Source organism: Prionailurus viverrinus, chromosome B3 (assembly GCF_022837055.1).
Source record: "Prionailurus viverrinus isolate Anna chromosome B3, UM_Priviv_1.0, whole genome shotgun sequence".
In the NCBI taxonomy this organism is placed as follows: domain Eukaryota; kingdom Metazoa; phylum Chordata; class Mammalia; order Carnivora; family Felidae; genus Prionailurus; species Prionailurus viverrinus.
Genome location: NC_062566.1, coordinates 117,724,835 through 117,736,656, shown reverse-complemented (window position 1 = coordinate 117,736,656; position 11,822 = coordinate 117,724,835). Strand labels below are relative to the sequence as shown.

General features: G+C 54.9%; 1 protein-coding gene across 8 annotated transcripts in view; it reads right to left on the bottom strand.

Annotated features, from left to right (window-relative positions):
• Positions 1–4,674: 4,674 nt before the first annotated feature.
• Positions 4,675–11,822, bottom strand: part of TMEM63C (transmembrane protein 63C) — a 71,037-nt gene continuing 63,889 nt past the window's right edge. For 4 of the 8 annotated variants that reach the window (XM_047860954.1, XM_047860956.1, XM_047860955.1 and 1 more), the window contains 4 exons: positions 9,929–10,038; positions 8,933–9,040; positions 8,458–8,526; positions 4,675–5,632 (listed from right to left, as the gene is read on the bottom strand). In XM_047860954.1, the coding sequence (XP_047716910.1) occupies positions 5,432–5,632; positions 8,458–8,526; positions 8,933–9,040; positions 9,929–10,038 (488 nt within the window). In that variant the 3' untranslated portion in view covers positions 4,675–5,431. Of the gene's footprint in view, positions 5,633–8,049; positions 8,286–8,457; positions 9,041–9,928; positions 10,039–11,822 lie in introns of those variants that run through there. The other 4 variants (XM_047860957.1, XM_047860958.1, XM_047860959.1 and 1 more) reach the window with 4 other exon arrangements.

Below are 11,822 nucleotides of genomic sequence, written 5' to 3'. Positions count from 1 at the left end.
TCGTCCCAGCACCCCCTTCATGCAGCCCCCACATGCCTCATCCCCAGAAAAGCTCATTCCAGATCCTTCCCATCTACAGTCACTCCCCTCCTTCTCCAGCTTTGTGTTTTCTTCAAAGCCCTTGCCCCTACCTGACACCCACCATATACATTGGTTTATCGCACTTATAATCTATTGCAAACAAAACGGGAAGACTTTGGGCTCTGTGTTTAGAGGAGAGAGAAGAGGTGATTCTTCAGACCCTTGGTGAAGGGGACAGGGTAGCCGGAAGGGACCCTTGAGGCCCCATGTGTGTCTCTCCAGCCCAAACAACAATTACAAAATAAGATGATTATAATGGAAGTTGTGTGGGCACTGGGTATTAATGGCTTATAAGACAGAAGGCAAACGTTGGGTCTGTTGATTACCTACCTGTTGCCTGATATTTGAGCTCCCCGGAGGCAGTGTGAGGGGAGGAGCAGCCACTCAGCCTGTGGTTTTGTACTTATGTACAGGTTGGGGGCCCCCTACTTCCTCCCCAAGGCTAGAGACAGTGTGAGGTGCTTAGACCAGTATCCCTTCCTCCAGGGGTGTTAGGCTGTGATTATTTTCCCCACCCATAAGAGCCTTGCCCACTCAACCCTCCTCGACACTAGAGTCCCCTGGTGAGCTTTTGTAAAATAGGGGTGCCTGGGCCCCATCCCAGATTTGTTTAGGGATGGGACCTGGACACTGGGATTGTTTAAAATCTCCCAGGAGACTCTCATTTGCAGCCAAGATAGAGAACCCCAGCATTTGAGGCTGGAGATATGCTGGGCAGCTATGGGTTGTCAAGGCCCAGGGGCCACCTGATGTTTAGAAAACAGCTCTATTGAGAAAACTGTGCACTGCCTTCCCATAAGCCAGGCTCCTCCATCCCCGCCACACCACCTCCCCCAGGGCCTGCCCCAGAGTGGACTTAGAAACCTGGCTCTGGACAGCTTGGAGTGTTCTCGGGATAGAACTGAGCTACCCCCAGCACGACGGGATTAGGTGGTGGGGAGCCAGCCCTGGAGGTGCCTGAAACCACCCCAAGGGTTGGCCTCTGGGCACAGCCTCTTGGAGCCCAGTGCCCTTCTGCTTCCTCCCCAGCCCCACAGAGTGTAGCGTGACAGTCAGTTGCTCCAGTGCCCTGTTGGGCAGAGTCCTGTCAGACTGGGATCCTGGGCCTCCCTGGCACCTGGCCTCCCTCTTGGCCTGTGCCCCAGTCCCACTCCAGCCCAGCTATATGGACCTCCTGGGCCTCCAATGCTCCTGGCCTGCTGAGAGAAGACTGACCAATTCCATTGTCGGGGACTTGACATGCTTGGGGCTAGGACCCGCCCTCTGTAGCTTGCCTATCTGTGTCTTTGTCTCTCCCTGAGCAAAGTCCCCTGAAAGGTCTGCTGAACCAAGGGATGGCCCAGGGCCTGTGATCTGGGGGACCCTGGAGGCTGCTGGCCCCTGGGAGGAGACCCTGAGGGGCAGCTGTTGTGGCAGGGCTTTGAGGATCCTAGGAAAAGGCCCCTGGTCCTCCAGCAGCCATCAGCCCACCCCTGTCTCCAGGCCTCAGGGCACAGCCCCTGCCACCCAGCCACGGTGGCCTTCATGTGTCTCTCTCCTCTGAAGCAGCCCTGCGGCTCTCATCTGACTTGATTTGGAAAAGAATTGCTTTGGGGTGAGAGGGGTCAAGGGGGTGGACCCTGGCCCTATGCCCAGGCTCATGCCAGTGGGGCACTTCGAACCCATGCCCGTCAATGGACTACGAAAGCTTGAGGAGAGGGTCTAGCGATGGGGGCTGGGGAGCAGCCTGAGATTGTCCTGCGTATTCACAGGGAGCAGTGAGGGAGGAAGCCTCCCCTGCAGCCCCACTCGGTCTGCTGAGTCTGCTCTACTCACTAGTAAGGCAGAGTAGTGTCCCCTACCCCTATTTTCTGGTGATGTGACCAGCCTAGGGTCACGGCTGGAGGAAAGGCCAGAACTTTGGTCTCCCGGGCCAGGACACACTCCCCAGAGCAGGGACATTTTCCCCAACTTACTGCGGGTCCAACATAGCAAGCATAACTAGCCTTTGCTACAGGGTGTTTCTTATCCTGTTCGGGCCTGACCTGGCAGCCGCACATACCTCCCCGAGGCCAGCCTCTCCTCCACTTCCCCCTGCCCTTGTGCTGCGGGCTGAGACCAGCACGGGCCTGAGCCTTGTCTGCCACTTTTTCTGGTGGCCTCCTCCTGAAATCTTCATCTTTTCAAGCCCAGCAGCAAGTCCGGCCAGTGACCCACTGAGGGGCCCAGCACTCACCCTGGGGCTTCTGCTGCCCAGGAGAAGCCTGTTCCAACAGCCGCATGGTAGCTTGAGGACCAGGAAGTTCTCTGCTACTGCCCGGGGGGCTCTGAGAGCACTCACAGCAGAATGAGTGAGGCAGAGCCACTTCCTGTCTCTCCAGCAGACCAGGAGGCACTTGCCAGGCCTTCCCTGTGAGGACAGGGGCCTGGGAAGGCTTCAGGGGCTAAAGCCATGAAGGTACGGTGCTCCAGCCTGGCAGCCATAAGGAGGTTCATCCCTTAGCATCTCCGGCTCTTTCAGGACGGGGGACACCCTGCTGGGCCAGTCCAATGCAGAGGTACAGGCCAGCAGAGGTTGGGAGAACTTGTTTATTCAAGGCACAATCATAGCATTAATAACGAGAAGTTTCGGCATTCTGGCACATTCCTTTAGTGGTGGTGGCCAAGGGAAGTCCACACCGCGCACCGGGGTCCCCAGAGGATGCAATGCTGCTGATAGGCACTTTGCTTCCAGAAGCATCTGAGGAAGAGGCAGGCAGGCATGGAGCTACTCTAGGCCCAGTGGGGCATTTCTTAGAGGCTCTAGGCAATCCTGGGTTCCCTCGGAGGCAGCCCCCTCTAGAAAGAATCAAGTCTGAGAGGTGGTGCTTGGGTGGAAGGATGGAGAAGGGCAGCTGGGAAGTGGGCTGTGGGGTGGGGTGAGATAGTGATGGGTGGAGGCCAAGGGTGGGCCGAGAGGGCAGGCCAGAGGGGAGGTGCCTGGAGAGGGCCTGGATGTGATGCGTAGGCCCTAAGGAGCCAGAGCACGCCCATCCCACCCTCACAGTGACTGTGGAGGCTGAGCGGCTGTGTGTGTGTCAGGGTGGGGCCGAGGGTGCTGGCCAGTTGCCCTGGGTCTCCAGGAAGTGTCGAGAAGTGAATGGATTCTGGAACTTCCCCAACATTTGCACCACCTTCTCTCAGAACCAGCTGCACTTGGCCCAAATGCAGAGGGGGGAACCCCCAGTCATGCTGCCATATAATTTGCTGGGACCCTTCCATATGCAGCATCCATACACTGCCAGGTGGGCAGGGGGAAGACAGAAGAGGGACAGTGGCAGAAGCGGCAGGAATAACCCAGCAGGGGCTGCAGGGTTGGGGGGCAGGCGCCCAGCAAGCAGTGCCCGGTGAACGTGAGCCTGCAGGCCAGCTTCTGGCAGGAAAGCCACACGCACACCAAATACACCTTCTGGGGACCAGAGGGCCTGGAGCTGGCCACCTCCCATGGCATGGGCAGATCTCCCTGTTGGGAAAGGCCCCTTCTCCTTGTTGGCTGGTGAAATGCTAGGAGGGGACCCTGAGGGGCCTGGGTTCAGGAGGGACTGGCTGGGTATAATTTCTTCCTTATTCCTAGCCGGACAAGGAGTGGGAGAGACTGCCGACTCCCCGGCTGACCCAAGCTCTCTGGAAAGATCCTTCATGCCAAGTCTGGGCCAAGCCCCGGGGGTATGGCAATGTTTGTCTCTTGAGCGCTATTTCTTCTCTGGTGAAGCCTGGAGCTTCTACAGCTGAGATGTGGGCACAGGCGGAAGAGGGACAAGACCGAGGTGGTCTGAGTTCAGGGCCGCCCGTGTGCCTGGGAGGTGGTGGGAAATGCCCGGGGGAGGCGAGCTTGGGGCCTCCTTTTGGCAGGTTGGCCACATGGACCCAGATCTTTGCAGGAGGGAACTCAGGGGAGTTCCAGACCACGTAGACCCCGCTCAGCTTAGCTCCTTTTGGTCCCTGAGGCCTCAGCTGGCCCCTGTCTGTATCCTAACATGCTGCACTGCCTGGTGGTCCTGATGGGGGCCTGTCCCCAGAGGCAGAGGTCTGTACCCCCGACTGTGGCAAAGGGGACGGGTGTCACCAGCATTGTTCCTACTCAGGATTTGGTTCCTCCAGGTCTCGGGTGGTGGCAGCTCTGGGAAGGAGGCCTCCACCAGATAAGGGCTTCTCTATGGAGGACACAGCCCCACTCCCACGCCATCCCCAGCAGGGTATGGGCAGTGTCTGGGCCAGGACCATATCGGAGGCCATTTGAGTGGTCTTCAGTCCAGCATGCAGGTGGCCCCAAGAGAGGAAGGGTCCTACTCAGAGGCCAGGGAATGGCCGTCGCCTTCCGTTTGAAGCATGGACTTCTCACCCCAAGCTGCTGCCCACCTTGGTTATGCTGGGGGCTCAGGCACTCAGTTTGGTATGAGGCAGGAGCAGCTCTCAGTGGCCACATCCTTGACCTTGAGGGTCCTCTCATTAGGCCTGGGGCTTGGGGAAGCTGTATCTGGTTTCCCATAACCCAGTATTTTGGGACAGCACCCCTCTCCATGAATTCTGCCTCTGCCCCTCCCACCTTATAGTAACCAGCCAAGGTTGCCTTCATCAAAATGCACACAGGTCCCGTTTAATGAGCCCCGAGTGATCGTGTCCCAGCTGCCCTTGGGAGAATAGAAAGGATAAGGGTCTCCACCCTGCTGCTCCTGGGGATGTCTGCTGAGGGGCAGAGGAATAGGACAGGTCTCCACTGCCTCCCCTCAGGTCTATGGTCTCAGCTGCCACATGCCCCAGGTGCGTGCAGAAACTTCTCTTTACAGATCCCCACGCTGGGGATGTCGTTGATGAGGCTTAGCACAAATACCTGGGCTTCCTCAGACCACAGGGGAGGGACTGGAGTAGGGGTGGGGGATGGCGTAGGAGCAGCGGTGGAAGCTCCTTGGCAGGGCAGCTGGTGAAAGCGTGGAGAGGACCCTGAAGAGTCTTCGGTGGGTTTTCTTCTGCCTCCTCCCTTATGCACACCTTCTCCATTTCGACCTCAGCAAGGTCCCTTAGCCTGTAGTCTCTGTGCCCAGGGCTTTGGCGGCTGTTCCCAAGACGTGGCGCTGCCTGTATCCTCCATCCCATCCCGGGGGCCCTCGGCACTGCCCTCTGCACTGCCCGGCACCTTCCATTCTAGCTGGTCAGCAGGTTTGGGTCTCCATGTGGCCAACACCCAGGGCGCGGGTGTCTGTTGGGGCCTTCCCAGAGTCTGCGGGAGGTAGTGGGGAGGTCCGGGTGGCCCTCCTGCCTCCCCACTACTCGCCGGGCCCTCCCCTGGCCGCTGCTCCCTCTGGAGTCGCCAGGTGGAGGCCTCCGGTCCTGGTCAGTGGTACTGGCTCTGGCCCTCTAGTTCCAGCCCGTCCTGGAACTGAGCGGAACCCAGCTCCCTCGCAAAGCCCCTCACACTGCTCTCCTCTTCTCCCTCCTCAGGCTGTCTGTTCATGGTGCCGTAGGTATGCCGAGCAGGGGAGGAGGCAGGGGACAGGTTCATCTCCGGCTCCTGCAGCACAGTAGCCACGTACAGCTGCTTGGGACAGAGAGGGGAGAAAGAGCTAAGGTCACATCTGGGGCCATGCCCTGGGCACGCCATTGCCCTCAAGCCCTACCCCCAGAGCTTCTGCCTCTCTGGACCCACGAGCCAGAGCCACGAGCCACGGATCCTTTCTTCTACCCCAGCAGCCCGGGGCCTGGCCATCCCCACCTGCTGAGGGGCCCTTAACCATTTAATGAGCAATTATAACTCGGAGGGTGAGTTAGTGCAGGCCTCCTAGCTCCCAGTCTACTGCTCCTCCAGTGCAGCCCCATTCATTGTTGGTTCCAGGTCAGGCTGACCCTGGAGAGAGAGGATGTGAGGCTCCCCTCTGCTGGGGTCTGGAGAGACCCCACGCCTGGGCTAGCGCACTTTCCAATACAGCTTACGAGGCATGTCCATACCCGCCGTGGCACGGATCACCGGCTGGCCCGGGAATCAGGATTTGGAACAGATTGCTACCTGAGGTCTTACAAACTGTGTCTGTGACACCCAGGAATGGACCCAGAAATGCACAGGAGGGCAGCAGAATAGAAAAACAGGAAGTACTAGGGACAGAGCTGTTTGTCATCCTTCGAAGTGGCTTTTAAACCAACTCCTTATTTTGAAAACAGGTAATTATGGGACAGAATTAAACCTTTCCTGTGTATTCATTTCAGTGAAACCAAAGTGCCCTGATGGATTGTTCCGTAGGAAGAATCTAGATACTTGTATAATGCCAAAGCAAACCCCCTGTAAACCTTTTGGTCATAAGGGGTAAGATGGTAACTGAACAATGGAAGAGGCCAGCTGTGATCCTCCTAACCTGGGAGTAACCAGTGTCATAAGTGGGAATAAATGGGATGTTACACGTCTCCCGGTGTGGTGCACGGCACCACCTAGAATGTGTTTTAGCCCCTAAGGCTGAATTTGAACCTGTCCAGCCTTTGGATCTAACTAGTTTTCAGGAAATACAGGAGACCGTAAAACCCGTTATAAGACATCAGGAAGAAATACCCAGAAATATCCAGAAGGTGGGATATTCTGCAGGATAACCGGCTTGGAGTCTCTGACAAGTCACAAGAAAGAGCCTGGGCTAAAATACGAGAGACATGCACAGGCACCAGATTAATCTAGCACAGAGATCGGATTGGATCTTGATTTGGACATGTTGTAAAAGATATTTCTGGAACACGGGACAACTTGAATATGGACTGGGTCTTGGAAGACACAGAAATGTATATATATGGAAAGATGGAGCTTGTTAACTAAAAATGCAGATTATAAAAGAGTATGTACAGTATTATTTCAGTTTAGCAAAATTTATACATATACTCGGAAGAATATTTGCTAAATTATCAGCAGTCATCTCTGGGTGGTGGGAATATGAACTTTTTATTTTCTTATTTTTGCTTATCTGTTTTTTGCCCATAATTACCTGCAATGTTCATATGCTACTTGCTTATCATGAAAGATTAAAAATCAATTCCAGTAATGTTTTTTAAAGCCCAGGCTTTAGAGTGCGACTGACCTGGTTCAAACTTTGTTCTGTGACTTCCTTGCTCAGGAATTCCCTGGCGTCTAAATTAAATGATCTTTTGAGCCTCAGTCTCCCCATTTATAAAATGAGGATGAAAACACCTACTATGTGGGTGTATCATAAAGATTAGGAGCGTTAACAGCGAAGTGTCAGGTTCCTAAGAAGACTTCAATAACCGATTGCTAACAATATTCCAGAGGGCTCATCTTGGGAGGACCCCCGAGGGGAGATGCTATGCGAAGCAACTTCCCGTCGCCTCCCAGAGGAAATGTGCCCCTCTGTGCAGGAGTTTTTCCCAGTGTGAGACAGACCTGCAGTTCTGTGCACGGGGGGGTGGGCACGTCCACCACTGTTGTGTCTGTGCACTTTTCCCCAACTCTGCCACGACTAAAGAGTCTCCTCTCCCACTGGGCCCTGACACCCACTCTACACTTCCACCAGGCCCAAAACTCTTCAGGTGCTCAAACGCTCCAGATTCTCTCTTCTGGGCCTTTGCACAGGCTGCTCCTCTTCCTCAAATGCCCTTCCCCCACAACCTATTCCACCTAGCAACCCCTTCTCCCATTCCCGGAGTTGGATTAGATGTTCCCTCCTCCGGGAAGCCTTCCCTGAGTGCCCAGGCTCAGGCTGGCTGGTGCCCTTCTTCAGTGCTCCTCCAAGGCACCCCGGCATCGGGGCATGGGACAACCCGGTACCCAGCTCAGTGCGTGCATCGGTGGCCCCACATCTACACCTGTGGCAGGGACATGGGTGAGTGCTCAGGCCCCTCCAGGCTGAGCCACGACGTGGGAGCCAAGGCCCAGCCAGCCAGAGCCCTGCATTCTGAGTCGGCCTTATCTCTTCACAGGCTGATGGGCTCACTCATGTGGCGCCACCCCTGCCTTACCATTCAGCGCGGGCCTCCAATAGCTCCCTGCAGCTCTGCGCAGCTCTGCCTGGCATCTGTGCCCTTGGAGGCAGCCTTCGGTCCTGAGGCCGAGCCCCAGCACGTCCCTGCGTCTACACGACTGAGCTCGCTGTGGCTGGGTTCGCCCTGACCTTTCTCTTCCTCTCTGAGATCCTTTCAGGGTTTGTCTTGCTTCTTCTATCTTCCCAGCTCTTCAGCCAGGGCCATGGCAGCAGTTTGACCTGGGCCAAGTCCTGCTGTGTCAGGGGAGGGCGCCCAGGGGCCCCCCGTCTCCTCCCCAACATCCGGGGAGGGCACTAAATGCCAGTGGCCCCCGCCCCTGCTGCTGGAGTAGCCCACTCCTACAGGTACCCTCCTCCTGACCTGTCCCCCGGGGTGAAGGCACTGACTCACAAGGGAGGTGGGTGTGGAGGTGCTGCTGCTTGGCTCCATGTCAAACACGGTCTCCATCTCCTCCTCGGGCTGCAGCAGTGGGGAGAGATGTGGAGGGTCACACAGTGGGGGTGTCTGTCCTCTGCCCGCTCCCTCCCCGAATCTGCGCCTGGGCCTCTTGCTCCCCCGGAATGCAACTTATCTTCTGTTTTCCATGACCTATGGCCCAGCTGGTAGGGCTGAAGCCCAGGGGGACAGAAAGAGGACCGGGATGCTGGGTGACCCTTCCAGAATATTCCATTCCCAAGGAACATAATGGGTGGGGGGGAGTAAGGAGAGTTGGCATTGGGGTTCAAAGATGAGCCTGCTTTGACTCTAGTAAAAGCCTTGGCTTCAACGGTCTCTTCTTTCCTCCTGGGGTTTCCCCCTCGATCTTGCGACCAGTCTGAGATCACGGTCTAGGTCCTCTGCCACCTTCCTTCCCTAGAGTGGACACCTGGGCAACCAGATCACATGGCATCGTTGTATCGGGAAGACAGGGCCAGAGGCATCGTCCACTCTGGTTCCTCACTGGCATGGCACTGGAGCCGGGGGTTGGAGGAGGCTGGGTAGAGAGGGTGGTGGGGGTCTGAGTTCAGGGCCCCCAGGTATAAGGTCACTATAGGCAAAAGGATCCTCTTCCAAGAGGCTTGTTCCTCTAACTCAGCAGGATACCAGAACTTTAAATCAGCTTACTTTCTTCTCTTTATATAACTTCATTTTAAAAGGACACAATTTACTATTATGAACAGAAAACCTGAGTTAGTTGAAAATAAGCATAAATATAAGTAAATGTGAGCCAATAGAAAAACGGGTAACCATGAAAAATAACAAATGTTTTGGTCCCTGGAAATCATTCTAGCACACTGTACTGACACGCCGCTCTGGGCACAGACCCTTGTTGGCAGGGTGCTCAGCGGGCAGGGATTGGCTCCCATCTCTAATGATGAGGCTGACCCCACTGGCAATGAGCCAAAGGAGTCACGGGCTCCCAGAGAGCCAGGCCTCAACTTCAACAGCCTGGGGCTCCTCAAAGTGTGCTGACTATTCCCCTTCCCTCTCCATCGTCCTTCTCCATGCCCCACGCTCTTGTCCTTCCCCCCCATCCTCTCTCTCTCAAGCCTCCATCCTTGGAGTGGCACTCACAGCTCAGTGGCTTGACAGGCTCACATTGTAGGCGGGATGTGCCAGCAGCCCGCTGTTTGGAGGGGGCGGCAGAAGGGAGAGGAGGAGAGGACGGTTGTCTTTTAAAACTCCGCAGAGTTTGGGGGGGGCCCGGCACCGGGGCTGGCTCACAGGCACACACCCATGCACGCTGAGCTTGCACACCCCATCATCGGAAAGGCAAGGACCTTTGTCTCCGTGGTGCTGTGGGTGCCCAGGTCAGGAGTAGCCCAGAGCCGTGTCTCCAGAGGCCGGGGAGAATGAAGAGAGGAAAGCGAGGGCAACTCACCTCATAGTAAGATACCGTCCGGAGCTTCCCCAGAAGAGTGCTAAGGCAGGCAACTACCATGGAAATAATGAGCGTGGAAAGGGAGAAGAAGGTGATGTTGTGGAGCGAACCTGCCAAGGAGAAGACAAGGCCATGGGGCTCCGTGCTTGAGGACGGGAGCTGTGGGCAGGAGTCTGCCAGCCGAGGTCCTGGGTCACTAGGGGCCACCCCAGCGCCTCTATGGGGGCAGAGAGGCCCCTGCCCCAATTTTCCTCCTAGCAACTGGAGTCAATGAGCCTGACCCATGAGACCATCTCTCGGTGCCATCTGACCAGTTTAGAATTTGGCATCTTATGGATTCCATGAAAAAAATTTAATTGCCTTAAGTATCTACTCAAGTGTCCATTAAACACGTCCTTCTCGACCCATCAGCTCACCTCCCACATCACAGTCCCTGGGCAGTATCTCTGCGTTACTCGCTCATGCCACTGCCCACAAATACAACCTCTGACCCACGCCTGTCTTTGTGAGCTCCTGGCGTGCTCAGTTATCTCTGCTAACGGCACAGAAGAGCAATCCAGAATTTAAGTCGCTGACATTTTGCTTAGGGATATTTGGTAACTTTTTTTTTTTTTTTTTTTTAACCAGTTTTCTACAGAAGTGAAGATTAAAAATCAGTCTTTACAGTCAGAGGCTAACACGTAGTGATGCTTATCATCGTGTTTCTATAACAGCAAAAGTGGCAAAGAGCTTCGGTATCCAACAATGGAGAGCTGACTGAAACGGGTAGAATTTAATGCAGCTGCTCAAAGTCACGTGCTCCAACAGTATTGCAGTAACGCAGGAAATTGTTCAGAACAGTATGCTGAGCGATGAAAGAACGTTATAAAACAGAAATCACAATTTTGCAAAGTAAGACTAAACCAGGAAACTCCCTCCTGTTCTGCCCTCTCCCCCAAAATATGCCCAGAGAATGAGGTCTGAGAGCAGCAGACGTCAGGCCCTGGATGAGATTATGGGTCATTCCAATTTTGATAATGTAATCTTTTACAGTTAGGGGAAAAATTATTTAAAAACTGAAGTCCGCTGGGCGGTGGGGAAAGGCTGGGGGATAAGACACTGGGAATGGACAACAAATGGATAATTCACACAAATTTAATTGCCATAAGTATCCGCTCAAGTGCCCATTAAACATGTCCTTCTCGACCCGTCAGCTCAAAATCAGGAACCTGTGATTTCCATTTTATAACGTTCGGGTCCTGTATCCTGAGAGCTGTTTCCAGCTGCCACCTCGACAGGAAGTAAGAAAATACGGACTTTGCCTTCTCTGCTCCACTGAGAGGATTAAGGTCCGGTGTCTCTGAGGACAGGCCAGTGTAGGGAGAAGGCAGGAAATGGTCTGGTGGTGGAGAGGATGGGGATGTCAGTGTGAGCTTCCCGTCTCAGGGGACAGGACAGCAGCTTTGTGGAGCCAAGAGCAGGGGAAAAGCTGGTCATTGGGGCACACCCCAAATCCTCCTCCAGCTTTTCGGCAATCTGTAAGACCACGCATCTTCCAGGATCCCAGTGGGGATGCCACAGGAATTGAGCCTGAGAGCTAATATTTTATCCTGCCAGCCTTGAGTTAGAATGAACGAATCTGAGTGGTGCCTGGGTGGCTCAATCAGTTAAGCATCTGATTTCAGCTCAGGTCATGATCTCGTGGTTTGTGAGTTCAAGCCCCGCGTCGGGCTCTGTGCTGACAGCTCGAAGCCTGGAGCCTGCCTCGGATTCTGTGTCTCCCTCTCTCTCTGCCCCTCCCCTGCTCACGCTCTCTCTCTCTCTCTTTCTCAAAAATAAATAAACATTAAAAAAAAAAAAAGAATAATGAAGGAATGTGAAGTTTCTTGCTCTGGTGGTCATAAACCCAAACGCA